Source organism: Pongo abelii, chromosome 3, assembly GCF_028885655.2.
Source record: "Pongo abelii isolate AG06213 chromosome 3, NHGRI_mPonAbe1-v2.0_pri, whole genome shotgun sequence".
Lineage (NCBI taxonomy): Eukaryota > Metazoa > Chordata > Mammalia > Primates > Hominidae > Pongo > Pongo abelii.
The window spans coordinates 94238207-94257199 of record NC_071988.2 but is presented as its reverse complement, the minus strand read 5'-3'; the positions used below and the strand labels follow the sequence as shown (position 1 = coordinate 94257199).

Sequence of the window (18993 nt, the reverse complement as noted above, 5' to 3'; positions counted from 1 at the left end):
AGTGATTCTCCTGCCTCAGCCTCCTGAGTAGCTGGGATTACAGGTGCACACCACCATGCCTGGCTAATTTTTGTATTTTTTTCAGTAGAGACAGGATTTCACTATGTTGGCCAGGCTGGTCTCGAACTCCTGACATGAAGTGATCTGCCTGCCTCAGCCTCCCAAAGTGCTGGGATTACAGGCGTGAGCCACCACGCCCGGTCATGAATTTTTAACGTCACTCTTTGAGTTATATATATTAGAGAATAAAAAGAAGCATATGAGTAAAGCACCAAAAGGGGCCCACAAGAAGTCTTTCTTGACTCTTGAGGCTAGATTAGACGCCCAACCAGCATATATATACACACACATATAATATATATATACACATAGACATGTATATATTATACGTATATATGTCTATATTATACATATATTATGTATTATACATATGTATCGTATACATATGATACATATGTGTCATATGTATCGTATACATATGATACATATGTGTCATATGTATCGTATACGTATGTATACATATGTGTCATGTATAGTATATGTATAGTATACATATGTCATGTATAGTATACATATGATACATATGTATAGTATACATATGATACATATGTATAGTATACATATGATACATATGTATGGTATACATATGATACATATGTATAGTATACATATGATACATATGTATAGTATACATATGCATTATACATATGTATAATAGACATATGCATTATACATATGTATAATTATACATATATTATGTATATGTCTATTATACATATATATGTCTATACATATATGTATATATAATGTGTGTGTGTGTGTACACACATACTATTGCAACACTCATGACCTGGTGGTGTTTTCATAATTAGCGTGTACATAGTCAATATATGTGGGCAGAAACCCATGTCTGTCTTATTTACTATTAGTATTTGCATTAGCACAGCACGTGTCTACGTAGTATGTGCTTTACCGATACAAGTGAAGAATGATAATCAACAAAACAAACAATCTTTGATAGTGAGATGAGAAGCTATAATAAAGCTTATCTGTCTGTTGCTCCTGATTGCCTTTTCTCTGTTCATCTAGAGTAAGAGTAAATAGAAGAGGCTTATTCAACAATATTCTGTATTTATAGAAAAACATTTCAGTAATACTCTTTCTTCTTTTAAAAATTACAATAACTATTGTTAATGATTAATCTTAATTTATATATACAACTTTTAAACAGGTCAAAGAAAGTATCTGTTCCATCAACTGTGATATCCAGAGTGATTGGAAGAGGAGGCTGTAATATCAATGCTATTCGGGAGTTTACTGGTGCACACATAGATATCGATAAACAGAAAGACAAGACTGGAGACCGGATAATCACTATAAGGCAAAACTTTGTCTCTTACATTTTCTTCCTTTGTTTTATTGCACTATAACTTAATGAAATATAGCCATATGAGTTTTCAGTAGAACTTTGTGTTACATAGTATGCTTTTTAAAATGGGAATTTTATTAGTGTTTGAGAAGATAAACTTTATAGTTTTCTTTTTTCCTAATTAATACACTTTTGTGAAGTGTTTTAGAGACTTCTATAGGAATTTTGTATGCATGTGTAGCAAAGGTTTAAATAAATAATTTCTGTACATAAACTGTTTATATGACATTCCTAAAAATTTGTTCTGAGACTTTTAGGGAGGGCATTTCTAACATTTTAAGCAGTGGGTTTCTGTCTTTCTCAAATAACCTTTGAGATTTGTTATTCTGAGATTGTGTCTTTAGAATTTGAGTTATTGGGCCGGGCGCGGTGGCTCACGCCTGTAATCCCAGCACTTTGGGAGGCTGAGGCGGGCAGATCACCTGAGGTCAGGAGTTCGAGACCAGCCTCAACATGGGGAAACCCCATCTCTACTAAAAATACAAAATTAGCCGGGTGTAGTAGTGCATGCCTGTAATCTCAGCTACTCAGGAGGCTGAGGCAGGAGAATTGCTTGAACCTGGGAGGCGGAGGTTGCGGTGAGCCGAGATCGAGCCATTGCACTCCAGCCTGGGCAACAAGAGCCAAACTCCCGCAAAAAAAAAAAAAAAAGAATTTGAGTTAAGATTTGAATCTGAAGTGAAGATATAACTTATCTTGAATAACTCATCCAATATGTCTATGCCTGAATATTCTTAAAATAAAAGTGGTGTTCTAAGAAATCATAAGAATGTAGGAAGCTATATTTAATTACTTTAAAGTAAATTCATGTTCCTTTGAAAAAGAGTTTTATATTTTTTAGATGGCAGATATAAGTTTGTGTCAGGCAGATGCCCCTTCGCATTATATAGGAGGGCTAATAGTTAATCATACCTCAAAAATAAGAAAGCAAGTAGCCATCTCTATTTTATTCATTGTCCTCTCCTTCTGACTGGTTTTCCCCTGGGTAGTTGGGTAGTCACAGCCTGTCTTATCTAGAAAAGAGGGAACCAGATACCCCTTTATTGCTAATTGCTCCCTTGGGTTTCCATAAACATCAAATATTTTCCTGAAGATCCAGCACTAAAGTTTTATATGGCTATTGTTGGCACTATCAGGATTCCTGCATCATTTTAAGACATCTTCCCAGAGGAGTTACAATAATTATCCTACTAATAGACAAACTACTAATGAATTTTTACTAGATGGAGTCATCCCAGATACCAAGATTTAAAATAAAATACTGTTTTCTTACTCGGTTGTATTATTTTCCTTGTTTACTTGTATTATTTTTAGTGTTGATGAACTGTTTCAATATTTTTAGTATTAAATGTTTCAGTAACATTGTAGATTACATAGGCTTTTATGTGCAGTGGTTTTTCTAACTGTAGTGTATTTTACAGTAGGAAAATGGTTTCTTAGTCTGAGGAAATAGTGAAATGTATTTTTGAAAAATAAGTCATTTACTATTCCTCTGAAAAATAAAAGTAGTAATTCAGGACAGTTTATTGCTTTGTTTGTAGAATACCTCAAGAATGGTAAGAAAACTGCTGCCCAGCTTTTGTTATCTGTCCTTTGTTTGTATGTGTGTATGTATATACACACAAAACTGTGTGTGTTTGTGTACATACATACATATTAAAAACGCTTTACATACTCAAAAGTAGGGAAAATTCTACCTAATTTTTTTTTCTCAATTTATAGGGGTGGCACTGAATCAACAAGACAAGCAACTCAATTGATTAATGCTTTGATCAAGGATCCAGACAAAGAAATTGATGAACTTATTCCAAAGAATCGTTTGAAAAGCTCCTCAGCAAATTCCAAAATAGGGTCATCAGCACCTACCACCACTGCTGCTAACACTTCCTTAATGGGAATTAAAATGACAACTGTAGCTCTGTCATCAACATCTCAAACTGCCACAGCACTCACTGTGCCTGCAATTTCTTCTGCATCCACTCACAAAACCATTAAGAACCCAGTGAATAATGTGAGGCCTGGTTTTCCAGTTTCTCTTCCATTAGCATATCCTCCTCCACAGTTTGCACATGCTTTGCTTGCTGCTCAGACTTTCCAGCAGATCCGTCCACCAAGGTTGCCCATGACCCACTTTGGAGGTACTTTTCCACCAGCTCAATCCACTTGGGGTCCTTTTCCTGTCAGGCCTTTGAGCCCTGCCAGAGCTACTAACTCGCCTAAGCCTCACATGGTGCCTCGCCATAGCAATCAGAATAGCAGTGGTTCTCAGGTGAATTCAGCAGGTTCTTTAACTTCAAGCCCAACAACTACAACCAGTTCATCAGCTTCAACGGTGCCTGGTACATCTACAAATGGCAGTCCAAGTTCACCTTCTGTCCGAAGGCAGCTTTTTGTCACAGTTGTGAAGACATCCAATGCCACCACAACAACAGTCACAACCACGGCAAGCAACAACAACACTGCACCCACAAATGCCACATATCCTATGCCTACTGCCAAAGAACACTATCCAGTATCATCCCCATCTTCCCCATCACCACCAGCCCAGCCAGGAGGGGTTTCTAGAAACAGCCCTTTGGATTGTGGATCAGCATCTCCAAATAAAGTGGCATCTTCCTCCGAACAGGAAGCAGGTAGTCCACCAGTAGTGGAAACAACAAACACTAGACCTCCAAACAGCAGCAGTTCTTCTGGGAGTTCATCAGCTCATTCTAATCAGCAACAACCTCCGGGATCTGTTTCTCAGGAACCAAGACCACCTCTTCAGCAGTCTCAGGTTCCTCCCCCGGAAGTTAGAATGACTGTTCCTCCTTTAGCAACAAGTTCTGCTCCAGTGGCGGTGCCTTCTACTGCCCCAGTGACTTACCCTATGCCTCAGACACCAATGGGATGCCCCCAGCCTACTCCTAAAATGGAAACCCCTGCTATTAGACCACCCCCTCATGGCACAACTGCCCCTCACAAGAATTCAGCTTCAGTGCAAAATTCATCTGTTGCAGTCCTCAGTGTCAATCACATTAAAAGACCTCACAGTGTTCCCTCTTCTGTCCAGCTACCTTCGACCTTAAGTACACAAAGTGCTTGTCAGAATTCAGTACATCCAGCAAATAAGCCTATTGCTCCCAATTTCAGTGCCCCCTTACCATTTGGGCCCTTTAGCACATTGTTTGAAAACAACCCTACTTCTGCTCATGCCTTCTGGGGAGGATCTGTTGTTTCATCTCAGTCAACACCAGAATCTATGCTATCAGGAAAATCCTCATATTTGCCAAATTCAGATCCTTTACATCAGTCTGATACTTCCAAAGCTCCAGGTTTTAGACCACCATTACAGAGACCTGCTCCAAGTCCCTCAGGTAAGTTTATATTTTCTGACATTCTGCAGCTGTTCATTTGCACAAGTGATGTGAAAATTCTTGGTCATTTTCTAATATTTTTACTCTCTGACTGGACGATATAGACAAAGATTGTTGGATTTAGTTAACTCAGATGCTGTTGTTTGTGTTTAGTATGGTATTTTTAAAAATATTTTTAAAAGCTACAGTAGATTTTTATCTAATTTTCCATAAATAAGCTTTCTGATCAGGCGGGGGTTTTTTGTGTGTTTGTTTTTTGAGACAGAGTCTCGCTCTGTCACCCAGGCTGGAGTGCAGTGGCGTGATCTCAGCTCACTGCAAACTCTGCCTCCCAGGTTCAAGTGATTCTCCTGCCTCAGCCTCCCGAGTAGCTGGGATTACAGACGTGCACCACCACGCCTGGCTAATTTTTGTATTTTTAGTAGAGACGGGGTTTCACCATGTTGGCCAAGCTGGTCTCAAACTCTCAACCTCAGGTGATTCACCCACCTCGGCCTCCCAAAGTGCTAGGATTACAGGCGTGAGCCACAGCGCCTGGCCTAGGCGTGTTTTTCTCTCTCAGAAGTCTCTTATGTTTTAATTTAATAAGGTACTGTCACCAAAAGTTTACATTTATTACAAATACAAAATAACAGATTTTAAAAATTGGGTTTTATTTCCCATTATCTTTTTTATTTCTAAAATAATTTTAAAAATAGAGCTACACAGTCTGATACTGTAGCCAATAAGCATGTGTACTTTTAAAATTTAAATTAATGAAAAATTTAAAAATAAAAAAATTAGCTTCTTAGGCTAGCTACCCATATTTAAGCACTTAAAAAACACTTGTGGCCGGTAGCTACCCTATTGGACAGCAAAGATCTAGAACATTTCTGTTATCCAAAATTCTATTGGTACAACACTGATATATGTAGAAGATATAAAGATCTCCTGATTGTAAGCTATTGCTTTTTTAAAAAAACGTTTTACTTTAAAATATTTTTAGATTTATAGAAGAGTTCTATAATTCCTCAGCTTCCCTTCATGTGACCATCTTACATAACCATGATACATTTCGAAACCAAAAAAATTAATATTGGTATAGTACTAACTAGACTACAGATTTTAGGCAGATTTCACAAGTAATATCCTTTTTCTATTGTAGGATCTAATCCAGGATGCCAGTTTCCATTTAAAGCTATTGGATTTTAATATAAGCATTTCAAGTAATTAAAGATAGTCCACATAAGAGATGGACACACTATGGTCTATGGGCCAAATTTGGCCTGCTGCCTGTTTTTACATTTCTTAAATGTTTTTAATTTTTTTTTTTTTTTTTTTAAGAATAGGTTTGGCACGGTGGCTTGTGCCTGTAATCCCAGCACTTTGGGAGGCTGAGGTGGGTCGATTGCTTAAGCCCAGGAGTTCCAGACTAGCCTGGGAGACCCCATCTCTACAAAAGGGAAGACCCCATCTCTACAAAAATATAAAAATTAGCTGGGCATGGTGGTGCATACCTGTAGTTCCAGCTACTTGGGGGGCTGAGGTGGAAGGATGACTTGAGCCCTAGAGGCAGACGTTAACAGTGAGCTGAGATCGCACCTCTGCACTCCAGCCTGGGTGGAGACCCTGTCTCAAAAAAAAAAAAAAAAAAAAAAAAAATTTAAAAAGAGTAAACATGCAACACAAAATATGAAATTTTAATTTCAGTGTTTGTAGAGAAAGCTTTACTGAAACACAGCAATGCCCATTCATTTGCATATTATATAAGGCTACTTTTATGCTACAACGACAGAATTGAGTAGCTGGGACAGAGACCATGTGACCTGCAAAGCCTAAAATATTTGGTATTTGGCTCTTGGTTGCCAACTCGTTATCTGTGTTATTGGAAATATGACATTCTGGGACAAAAATTTCCAAGTTTAATGGGAACTCAATGTTATTTTTACCTATTTCTGTAACATGTAAATAAAATTTAATGAAGGTGGTCAGTAAATATTTCTTTGCTAGAAGTCAACTGAAATATTTATGTGTACTATGAAAAATAATTTATTTTACATTAAAACAATAGAATCAATATAATTAGATTTTAGATCATTATGTGCCAGTGCATAGGAAATGCTTTAAGTTTGATTTTTATAGTAGTTGGAATTTAATACTTTACCTTTCCAAAAATGTGATAATCTAGGTGTGGGGTTCAGAAAGGCTAAAATTAAGATTTAGAGAACAAAAAAATAAATTCCTATTTTTTGAAAAGGTATAGAAGAAAGACCTTCTCTGTAAGAAAGGTGAGGTTTTTAGGGAGTGTATAGTTGATTAGAGCCAAAATTAGCATTGAAGTTTGACTTACAAGTCAATTACCTAATTCAGGTCATTTTGAGTTAAAGATACTCCTTTTACTACATAGGAAGTATGTCCTTTTATTTTCTCCTAAACCTCTTTCAGATCCTAATTTTCACTTCTCTCTACTTCTTCCTAATACATTTTGTGTTCCATATTTTTCTTCCTTTGTTTAACTTTTCTTATGTAAATAATTTGATCATTTGTATTTTAGACTCAGATCTGTTTTTATAGTTTGTATTTTGAAAAGTTTTTTAAGTCACATAAAGATGTAAGGACAGAATAAGCAGCATAGTAAATACTTGGTATTTCCACATTTATTAATATATTCTCTGCTTGTTAACATCTTTTCAAACTCTCTCCCTCATTCCCCTCCCTTCCTCTCTCCCCTTTTCCTTCTTCCCTCCTCTTTTTTCCTCTCTTTTGCTGCTTCCTTTTCTTTCCCTTCTCTTGTCTTGTCTTACCTGTCTCTCTCCTCCTTCATCCTTCTTTCCTCCTTTTCCCCCTTTCTATCCTATCTCTACTTTTCTTCCCCATCTTTTGTCAAATCATGAGAAGATAACTTTCAAACATGATACTTTACCCCTAAATACTTTGATATGTATCTTCACAATGTTTGCCTTCACAGCTATGCCACTATTACTGCATCCAATAAAATGAGAATGAATTTGATAATAACACCCAACATAAAATGCCATTTTCCCAAATATATTCTTTCTGCCTATGTGTGTCTCTTTTCCTTGCCATTTGATTCAAGACTCAATCAAGATTCACACATTACTTTTGGTTGTTATGTGTCTTTGGTCTCCCTCCGTCTAAAGTATTCTACTGCCTTCCTCTGTAATTCTTGACATTGACTCTGTGGGCAAGTTTAATTCAGTGATTATATCAATCCATGATTAGATTCAGATCAAATATTTCAGGAAGGAGCATCATATAGGTGATGTTTTGAACCTCATACTGCATTTTATCAATGACAGATTGGCTGGATGTGGTGGCTTACACTTGTAATCCCAACACTTTGGGAGACTGAGACAAGAGGCTCATTTGAGGCCAGAAGTTTAAGACCTGCCTGGGCAACATTGTGAGACCTTGCCTCTACAAAAATAAACAAAAAAGCTGGGTGTGGTGGCATGTACCTGTAATCCTACCTACTTGGGAGGCTGAGGCAGGAGGATCACTTGAGCCCAGTAGATGGAGGCTGGGGTGAGCTATGGGCAACAGAGCAATCTCCTGTCTCCAAAAAAAAAAAAGAAAAAATGATAAATTGTTCCAGTATTGGCTGTGGAAAGCATGGCCATGTGGTTAATATGTAATTATCAGATCTCTTCATTGTAGAATTGTATCTACGGCCCTTTTTTGCCCTGTAGTTTTATACAACTCTTTGGTCCTTAAACCTATTTAAAATCCTACATATATATATACACACATATATATATATATACACACACATATATATATACACATATATATACACCCACACACATATATATACGCGTATCGCGTATATATACATATATACGTATATATATACGCGTATATATACACACACATATATATATATAAACTTTTTTTTTTTTTTTTTTGAGATAGAGTCTTGCTCTGACGCCCAGGCTGGAGTGCAGTGGCACAATCTAGGCTCACTGCAACCTCCGCCTCCCAGGTTCAAGCATAAAATCCAATATTGACATGTATTCTGTAAAAGCTAATAAAAGGTAAAACAAAAATATAGCTAGGTGTAATGGTGCACACCTGTAGCCCCAGATACTCAGGAGGCTGAGGCAAGAGGGTTGCTTGAGCCCAAGAGTTTGTGGCTACCGTGAGCTATGATCACGCCACTGCGTTCCACCCTGAGCAACAGAGAAAGCTGTCCCCTAAATTAAAAAAAAAATCGTTGACAATTATTTTCTTTCTTTTTTTTCTGTAGTTTTAACCCGTTAGACTAAAATCAGGTAGGTTACTTGTGTAAATAGTTTAGTGTGTAAACATTTGTAATACTTTTTTAATGAACATATTTCGAAAACAAATGTGTACCTGTAAGAGAGAAAAAGAATAGAAAGAGTAAATGTTTTATCTTTAGCCCTAAAAATAAACATTTAAAAAAAAAAATGTTATCTAAAGATCCCTAAAGGTAAACACTTATTCTTCCTTTTCTTTTTCTCTCTCACAAATACACATACATTCGTTTTTGAAATAGGAACATCTGGAAGTTTCACTTTCTGTTTTATATATGGTTTTTGGCTTTGGATTTTTTAAATAAGTTTGCATTAATTTTGTGATCAATAAAGGCAACAAAAGTCCACTTTGACAAAAAGCCCATGTAAAGGAAAACTAATGATCCTTTTTAACTAAAACATTAATGCCCACTAGTGCTGAAAGTACTAAAATCAAGAATTAAATTTGTTCCCAGTAAATTATAATTTGAATTTAAGAGTATAATGTGATAATTGTTTCTTTGATAATTATCTACATAGTTTAGTTTTTTGTGTGTATGAGACAGGGTCTCACTCTGTCACTCAGGCTGGCATGCAGTGGCGCCATCACAGCTCATTGCAGCCTTAACCTCCTGGGCTCAAGCAATCCTCCCACCTCAGCCTCCCAAGTAACTGGAACTACAAACACGCACCACCAAACTTGGCTAATTTTTTTTTTTTTTTTTTTTAATTTTTTGTAGAGGCAGTCTCACGATGTTGCCCATCCTGGTCTTGAACTCTGGGCTCAAGCAGTCCTCTCACTTTGGCCCCCCAAAGTGAGATTCATGCCTGGGATTACAGGCATGAACCACCACACCCGGCCAGGAACTTTTTTTTTTTTTGAGGTGGGGTCTCGGTGTGTTGCCCAGACCAGTCTTGAATGCCTGGCCTTAAGCAGTCCTCCCTCCCACCTTGGCCTCCCAAAGTGCTGGGATTACAGGTGTGGGCCACCACGCCCAGCTGGGATTTTTTTAATTATCTAAAATAGTTTTGAATATATTTAGGGCCTTTTAGAATTTTAAGGTGTGTCTATTTCTTGCAGGGGTAACTATTATAAATTATGATGACCTTCTACATTATAGGTATTGTCAATATGGACTCGCCATATGGTTCTGTAACACCTTCTTCAACACATTTGGGAAACTTTGCTTCAAACATTTCAGGAGGTCAGATGTACGGACCTGGGGCACCCCTTGGAGGAGCACCCGCAGCTGCTAACTTTAACAGACAACATTTTTCCCCGCTTAGTTTGTTGACTCCGTGTTCATCAGCATCAAATGGTGAGTTTTATACACCGTAATTCCATAAGAATCTGCATATGTTTTCTTAAAAACAGCAGGTTTCAAACCTCATCATAATTTTAATACCATAAAAATGTAATTTGTACTCTTAGAAGTCTGGAATTTCAAAAAAAATTCTAGGTATTTAAATGATTAGAATCAACCTAGGTTCTATCAAACCTAAAATATTGAAGTTTTTCTAAGAGGGATTTTTATTTTTTATTTTTATTAGAGACAGGCTCTCACTATGTTGCCCTGGCTGGTTTCGTCAAACTCCTAGGCTGAAGCAGTCCTCCTGCCTTCCAAAGAGCTGGGATTACAGGTGTGAGCCACCATGTCTGTCCTGAGGGATCATTTTTTGGGGGAAAAAATTAATCCTTGTACCTGTTATTAATTTATGTTTACGTTTAGTTTTGAGAATACAGGTACCAAGGAGAAAGATTTCTACCCTTGAGTGAAAATTACATCCTTTTAGTCCACCTTTAAATCTCATCTAGGCTGGGCACATTGGCGTACGCCTGTAATCCTAGCACTTTGGTAGGCCAAGGCAGGTGGATCACCTGAGTTCAGGAGTTCGAGACCAGCTTGGCCAACATGGCAAAACCCTTCCTCTACTAAAAATACAAAAATTAGACAGGCGTTGTGGTGTGCACCTGTGATCCCAGCTACTTGGGAGGCTGAGGCAGGAGAATTGCTTGAACCCAGGAGGCGGAGGTTGCAGTGAGCCAAGATCACACCACTGCACTCCAGCCTGGGCAACAGAGCAAGACTCCATCTCAAAAAAAAAAAAAAAAATCTCATCTGCATTAACAACACAACAGATTTCACATTATCACATGTGTTTTTTAACTACAGGCAGACTTTTGAAGCAGTGATTAGATTTTCTTTCTTTCTTTTTTTTTATTTGCAATGGAGTCTCACTCTGTCACCCAGGCTGGAGTGCAATGGCTCAAGCGATTCTCCCGCCTCAGCCTCCTCAATAAATGGGACTACAGGCGTGTGCTACCACACCTGGCTAATTTTTGTATTTTTAGTAGAGACGGAGTTTCACTATGTTGGCCAGGCTGGTCTTGAACTCCTGATCTCATGATCCACCCACCTCGGCCTCCCAAATTGCTGGGATTACAGGTGTGAGCCACCATGCCTAGATTTTCAAACTAATGAAGATCAGTCAGCAATAGAGAATTCTACTCAAATTAAGAGAATTCTGTAGTAAGGTTGGATATGCTTGTTTTCCAGGTAAAGATGTGAAATTGCTTATCCCTTAAGGAAGTTATAGTAAGACTTCGGTTTTTTGTTTTTGTTTTTTTTTTTAGACTATCAAATTTCTTCTAAGTAGCAATACTGGAATAAATAACAGTTAACCTAATTAACTTAATTAAAGAGTAAAAAGTTGTAATTATTTTAGAGATACATGTCAAAGTACATTGCAAGTTAAAGCATGAGGTAAATTGTAGCCTGCAGTGAATTTATATATTCATAGTTTTTCTTGTGTTTGTCAAATAGTGGCAGTCATATAGAATATTAATTATCCTTGCAGAGCTCCCAAAGTGCTGGAATTACAGGCGTGTACCACCACACCACCTAGGTTAGGTTTTCTAATACATAGTTTTGAATATAGTGCTATATTGTAGATACAGAGTATCATTGAGGGCATTACAGTTGCTTTTATTGTTGCCACATTCCAGTAATTATTTTGTTACAAAAAATTTCAGACCCATAGAAAAGTTAAAAGAATAGTTCAAGGAATATCCATATTTCCTTCACCTAAATTTCCCAATTATTTTGTTATATTTATTTTCTCTACTGTTTTGCTGAACCATTTGTAAATAAGGTGCAGATATGACACTTCAGACCTAAAAACATGCATCACTTAAGAATAAGGATATTTTCTTATGCAACCATGATACCATTATCAAATACCTAATAGGTTAACATGAATTCAGTAAGAATTAATCAGTCCATATTCAGATGTCTTCAATTATTCCAAAACATTTTTTATAGATATTTCTTTCTTGAACAAGGAACCACCACTCAAGGCTCACATATGGCATTTGATTATGTCTCTCAGATTTTGTAATTAATAATTTTAAACTTTCAAGAATACCACAAGGATCCCTTGTATATTTTTCCCAGATTCACCAATTAAACTGCATTACTTCCTTTCCTCATCATATATTCCTCTGTGTGTGTGTAAAATTATTTTATTCCTGAACTATTTTAGAGTTAGTTGTAGACGTCAAGCCCTTTTGCCCCTAAATAACTTAGTTTCCTAAATATAAGAATGTTCCCTTCAACAACTATGATGCAGTGTTTAAATTCAGCAAACTTTACATCTTATATTATTATCTAATATATGGTGCATATTTGCATTTCATCAATTATCTCAATAACTTTATTATTTTCTCTCATCCAAGATTCTAATTAGGACTGCAAGTTACACTTAATTCCCATATCTCTTTAGTCTCAAATAATCTAGAACTGTTCTCTGAGCCTTTCTTTAACTTTCAAAGAAAGATTCGTTTTATGAAGACTACAGGCCAGTTGTTTGCTAGAATGCCTTTTATTTTTATTTCCTACTATTTCTTCCTGATTAAATTCAGGGTATGTTTAATAAACGCTGAACTAAACTGTGAGAAATGTGCAGTGTAATTTTACTGTAGGAGCACTTTTTGTTCTTCTCCTTTCTTTTCTTTTCATGTAATTTTACTGTAGGAGCACTTTTTGTTCTTCTTTCTTTTCTTTTCATGTAATTTTACTGTAGAAGCACTTTTTGTTCTCTCCTCTCTCCTCTCCTTTTCTTCTTACGAGTTCTGTCTCTGTCACCCAGGCTGGAATGCAGCAGTGTGTGACCATAGCTTACTGCAGCCTCAATCAAACTCCTAGGCTCAAGCAGTCCACTCGCCTCAGCCTCCCAAGTAGCTGGGACTACAGGCACTTACCATAGCACCCAGCTAATGTTTTTGTTTTATTTTTATGTATTTATTTTTTGTAAGATGAGGTCTTACCATGTTGCCCAGACTGGTCTTGAACTCCTGATCTCCAGAGATCCTCCCACTTTGGCCTCCCAAAATGCAGATGCTGAGATTACAGATGTAAGCCACCACGCTTGGCCCACCTTTTTTTTTTTTTTTTTTTTTTTTTAAGATAATGTATCTCTCTGTTGCCCAGGCTGGAATGCAGTGGTACAATCTTGGCTCACTGTAACCTCCACCTTCTGGGCTCAAGCAATCTTCCTGCCTCAACTTCTCGAGTAGCTGGGACTACAGGTGTGCACCACCATGCTTGGCTAATTTGTTAAATTTTTTTTCGTAGAGATGGGGTTTTACCACGTTGCCCAGCCTGATCTCAAACTCTGGCCTCAAGTGATCTGCCCACCTGGGCCTCCCAAAGTGTTGGGATTGCAGGTGTGAGCCACTACACCCAGTGGCCCCACTTTTTGATTTTGTAAATCACATTGCTCTTTCAATTTTAACTCAGGACTCTGTTAGCATTTCTAAACTGTGGTGAAGTTACCGTGGTATCAGTGAAACTTAAATCCTTAGGCCACTTCATTTTATGGGCTACTTCCAAGTGCTGTACATGATTTTTTATTTGTAATTTTTCATTCTTCTAAAAAAGGTTCCCAAAATTTTGTAAGCTTAAGGCCCCACAAAACCTAGATCTGCCCCATCCTCTGAAACCTGTTTCTCTAATATATAAGCTGATGTTTTTAAATAACATGGCTCTGAATTAAATTTTGCTTTTTTTCTAATTGAAGTAATTATAATAATTAGAGATGTGAAAATTATTTTAGTTAGGTTCTTTTCATGAAAAGGAATATAGGCCCATCCAGGGACTCTCAAGGAAAATGATGTTTATATAAGGCTATGCAGAACCATTTTCCAAACCGTCCAGGACTTAGGGATAGCTATTCTCTCTCTCTCTCTGTCTTAGAGGATTTGTGGTCTCTCACTCATGGTCTGTTTCTTGTCAGTTTCTTGCATTCTGCTCTCTTTACACCTAAACTTCTTCATAATCTTATCTTGTATATGCACATCAGTGGTTCAACTTCATAATTAATTAAACCAGTTAACCCTTTAATTCCCCATTCTTTGATGAGGAATGTGATTGGCTCAGCTCATATGTTCAAGTCAGGCCATTTCAGTCAGATTACTGACTAGCCTAAAATGGATCATTCTTAGATGGGTGCCTATCCTTAATCCAATAGTTGTGCAGAGAGGGAGCAGAAAACAGGGTCATCTGATAAAAACTATGACTAGAGGGGTGGCAGAATCTGTGCAGAGAGTAAACTTCTTAAATGGTGCAGCTCAGCAGGCAAGCCTAGTAATTCTGTTTATTAAAATAGAATGTGTAGGAGGCTGAGGTGGGAGGATGGCTTGAGGCCAGGAGTTTGAGGCTGCAGTGCACTGTGATTGTGCCTGTGAATAGCCACTGTACTTCAGTGTGGGCATCATAGTGAGACCGTCTCGTAAAAAACAAAACAATGTGGAAGGTTGTTGTTATTTTGCTCTACTTTGGTTCTAAAAGGATACAGGAAATAAAAGGGAAACCAGAGTGAACACAGAGGTTAAGGTAGGCTCCCAGGGATGAACCTAGGGGAAAGCAGGATTCATTTGTTTATCCTTCCTGCCTACCTGGCCTGACTATGTCTTGATGTTAGTTGTTCTGGGTTGATTTTTCCTAGAGGTTTAAGTGTGGCTTTTCAATATGTAGGTTTTTAAAAAACAAGCTTTTGTTATTTATCTTTGTGTTTACATTTACATGTCTGTGTATTCCTTGTAGTTTTTGTCTGTTTTATACTGCATGTATAATTGCATAATTTGGTTTTATTTGGTCTTTAGCTGAAATATTCTTTTACTTCTAACACTTTCCTGAGTTTTGTCATATTGTTTCTGTTTTACTAATTCTGAATTATGCTGTTCCTTCATATCGTTTTCTTTTCATTCATTTTTGAATTTTAGGTTATAGTTTTTTTTCTGGAGTGCTTTTATTGTCAACAGGAATGCTATACGTCTTTCTCTTTTATATAATAGGCTTATTTGGAATTCAACTGCAGTTCTGTTGAATCTGCAGGTAACAGTTTTGATTTTTAAGCTTCAGACTCCTTTATTATTTATACCATTTTAATTTAAATGTGCTTTAATATTTAAGCTTTTTTTTGGGGGAGGGGGGACAGAGTCGTCTTGCTCTGTCACCCAGGCTGGAGTGCAGTGACACGATCTCGGCTCACTGCATCCTACGCCTCCCGGGTTCAAGTGATTCTTTTGCCCCAGCCTCTTGAGTAGCTGGGACTACAGGCACGTGCCACCACGCCCGGCTAATTTTTGTATTTTTAGTAGAGACGAGGTATCACCATATTGGCCCCTCGAACTCCTGATCCCATGATCCGCCCGCCTTGGCCTCCCAAAGTGCTGTGATTACAGGTGTGTGCCACTGCGCCCAGCCAATATTTAAGCTTTTCACATAAAATATAATTATTGTTATTTTTGTTTTTTCTCAATAATGTATAGAGATTGAATCACTAATGAATAGTCTCAAATTAAGAAATCCACCTTGTTTGCATAAGTAAAAAAGATTCTCATTACCAAAAGCGTGTTCTGTGAAGTACTCACAAGATAAAATAAAACAGACTTAGGCAATGATCTTCTTATTGGTATTTTATCAGCATATATAATGTTCTATAAAGTTCAGTTCTAATTTGAAGAAACTTTTTTTTTTTAAACTGGACATGGTGGCTCATGCCAGTAGTCCCAGCTGTTCAGGAGGTTGGGGTGGGAGGATCGCTTGAGCCAAAGAGTTTGAGGCTGCAGTGAGTTATGATCGTGCCTCTGCACTCTAGCCTGGACAATGGAGCAAGACTCTGTCTCTAAAAATAAATAAATAAAATAAATAAAAAATGCATAAATAACAAAGAAATGTATTTCTTTTTCTTAAGCTAGGTTTTCCAAATTTATTAGATAGCTGAATCTCTTTTTCATCATAACACAAAGAGCAAGTGTTCCCAAGGAATACAGTTTGGAGATTGCCCCTACAGGCAGTGATTCTTACCCATCTCCATTCTGTTGTTGTTGGTTTGTTTTTTAATTTAAATGTCTTATTGCTCTACTGCTACATTTTACTTCATGTCAAGGGTTAATTCATTTGAATATTATTTAGTTTAATGGTTTATTACCTTTGTAGTTGAACATTTTGCAGCATTGACATCATATTCTACCTTGAAGTCATGGAACTTTAGCCAAATTTTAATATGCATAATTTTTAAGTATTATTTTTACATTTTGTTTTTCTGAGAATATATATTTAAAACATCTCCTGATTTTAAGATTGGTTTTATAAAATTACATGTTCTATAGATGACCTGTATTTTATTTCAAAATATCTCTTCTCTAGATTCTTCTGCACAGTCAGTATCCTCGGGAGTTCGTGCACCATCTCCTGCCCCATCATCAGTACCGTTAGGGTCAGAAAAGCCCAGCAGTGTGTCTCAGGACAGGAAAGTTCCAGTCCCTATTGGGACTGAACGTTCTGCACGTATCAGGCAAACTGGAACGTCAGCTCCATCTGTTATTGGGAGCAATTTGTCTACATCAGTAGGGCATAGTGGCATCTGGTCCTTTGAAGGGATTGGTGGCAATCAAGGTAGGATATTCTGTCCTGCTCTCTAGAAATTAACTTAATGCATTTAACTATAATATAAACAGTATTTAACTTTCATAGTCATTTCCTTTTTTTTTTTCTTTTTTTGAGATGGAGTTTCACTTGTTGCTCAGGCTGGAGTACAATGGGGTGATCTTGGCTCACTGCAACCTCCACCTCCCCGGTTCAAGCGATTCTCCTGCCTCAGCCTCCCAAGTAGCTGGGATTACAGGCATGCGCCACCATGCCCGGCTAATTTTTTTTTTTTGAGACAGAGTCTCGCTCTGTAGCCCAGGCTGGACTGCAGCGGCACGATCTCTGCTCACTGCAAGCTCCGCCTCCCGGGTTCATGCCATTCTCCTGCCTCACCCTCCCGAGTAGCTGGGACTACAGGCGCCCGCCACCATGCCCGGCTAATTTTTGTATTTTTAGTAGAGACAGAGTTTCACCGTGTTAGCCAGGATGGTCACGATCTCCTGACCTTGTGATCCGCCCGCCTCGGTCTCCCAAAGTGCTGGGATTACAGGTGTGAGCCACTGCGCCCCGCCTGTATTTTTAGTAGAGACAGGGTTTCACCATGTTGATCAGGCTGGTATCAAACTCCTGACTTCAAGTGACTCACCCTCCTCAGCCTCCCAAAGTGCTGGCATTACAGTCATGAGCCACCACGCCCGGCCTCGTAGTCATTTCTAAAAGATCTGTATTCCTATTTTTTTTTGTTATTGTGAATATTTAATCACTTCTTTAAGAGCTCTGTCCCCATGTGACCTTTCTCATTACGTGTATTTATTACTGCTTTCTGAAAATATCTAATGCAAGCATGTTCTTTTCTTCCTTTCATCATATTAAGGACATATTAATATTTCCTTTCAGTCCCTTTAGGTTGTACTTAGATTTTTTTCTTTTGTTTTATAACACCAAGTTTTTAGATTATTTCATTAAGCTATTATGTCACTACCTACAAACCATGGAAATATTGCTGTAAATATATAAAAGTAGGTCATTATATTGAAATAATTTATGGTTCAATGTGGAAAATATTAGAAAAACAAAATATTTGATTTTGATTTTAAATATTACCTATTTTTGTTTTGCCTCTTTGTTTGCCCTCAGACAAAGTAGACTGGTGTAACCCTGGGATGGGAAATCCTATGATCCACAGACCGATGTCTGACCCAGGAGTATTTTCACAACATCAAGCAATGGAGCGAGATAGTACAGGAATTGTAACTCCTTCTGGTACATTCCATCAGCACGTTCCTGCAGGCTACATGGACTTTCCTAAAGTTGGGGTAAAGTCCTGATTTTGTCCTAGTTATTTAAGGGAGGATTTTCTGAGAAAATGTTTTGAATATAGTGGGCATACGTATAATCTAATGTTAAAATAAGTTATATAATGGGTAATAATTTTTAGATTTCTTAGATAAGTTACACTTTCCCAAGATGAGGTGAACTTTCAAATATCAATTTTAAGGCTATTGATTATATTGGGAAAAATGAACAATGACTTGGATGTTAATGTGTGTGTTTTCCTTTTTTAAGGGTATGCCTTTTTCTGTGTATGGGAATGCAATGATTCCTCCAGTAGCACCTATCCCTGATGGTGCTGGAGGACCCATATTTAATGGCCCTCATGCTGCAGACCCTTCTTGGAACTCACTGATAAAGATGGTTTCCAGCTCCACGGAAAATAATGGCCCTCAAACGGTAAGGCTGATCATTCAGTGAATAAACATTTATTTTGTGTTTAAGAAATGCAAAGACAAATAGGATTCAGGTAACTCATGATAGCAAGAGAGTTTGGTGAATATGGGCAGTTGAGGAAATTCAATATAGCTGCAGTATAGCAGAGGGCTGTGGGCAGTGGTACCAAAGGCAGGTTTGGGGCTAAAATTGTGAAAGGTATTGTATATTCTACTGGGTAGCAGATAATAAATGAAAGATTTTAAGTTGCAAAGTGACTGTCATATGATTTTATACATTAAAGTTTACTAGTG

The 18993-nt window shown here is 37.5% G+C and overlaps 1 protein-coding gene across 11 annotated transcripts in view; it reads left to right on the top strand.

The window, feature by feature from the left end:
* The window catches only part of ANKRD17 (ankyrin repeat domain 17), a 182866-nt gene that overhangs the window by 162099 nt on the left and 1774 nt on the right, over positions 1-18993 (top strand). For 10 of the 11 annotated variants that reach the window (XM_054554050.2, XM_054554049.2, XM_054554044.2 and 7 more), the window contains 6 exons: positions 1232-1381; positions 3152-4785; positions 10160-10357; positions 16751-16999; positions 18110-18288; positions 18539-18703. In XM_054554050.2, coding sequence (XP_054410025.1) covers positions 1232-1381; positions 3152-4785; positions 10160-10357; positions 16751-16999; positions 18110-18288; positions 18539-18703 — 2575 coding nt within the window. The remainder of the gene's footprint in view (positions 1-1231; positions 1382-3151; positions 4786-10159; positions 10358-16750; positions 17000-18109; positions 18289-18538; positions 18704-18993) is intronic. The other variant, XM_054554045.2, reaches the window with a different exon arrangement.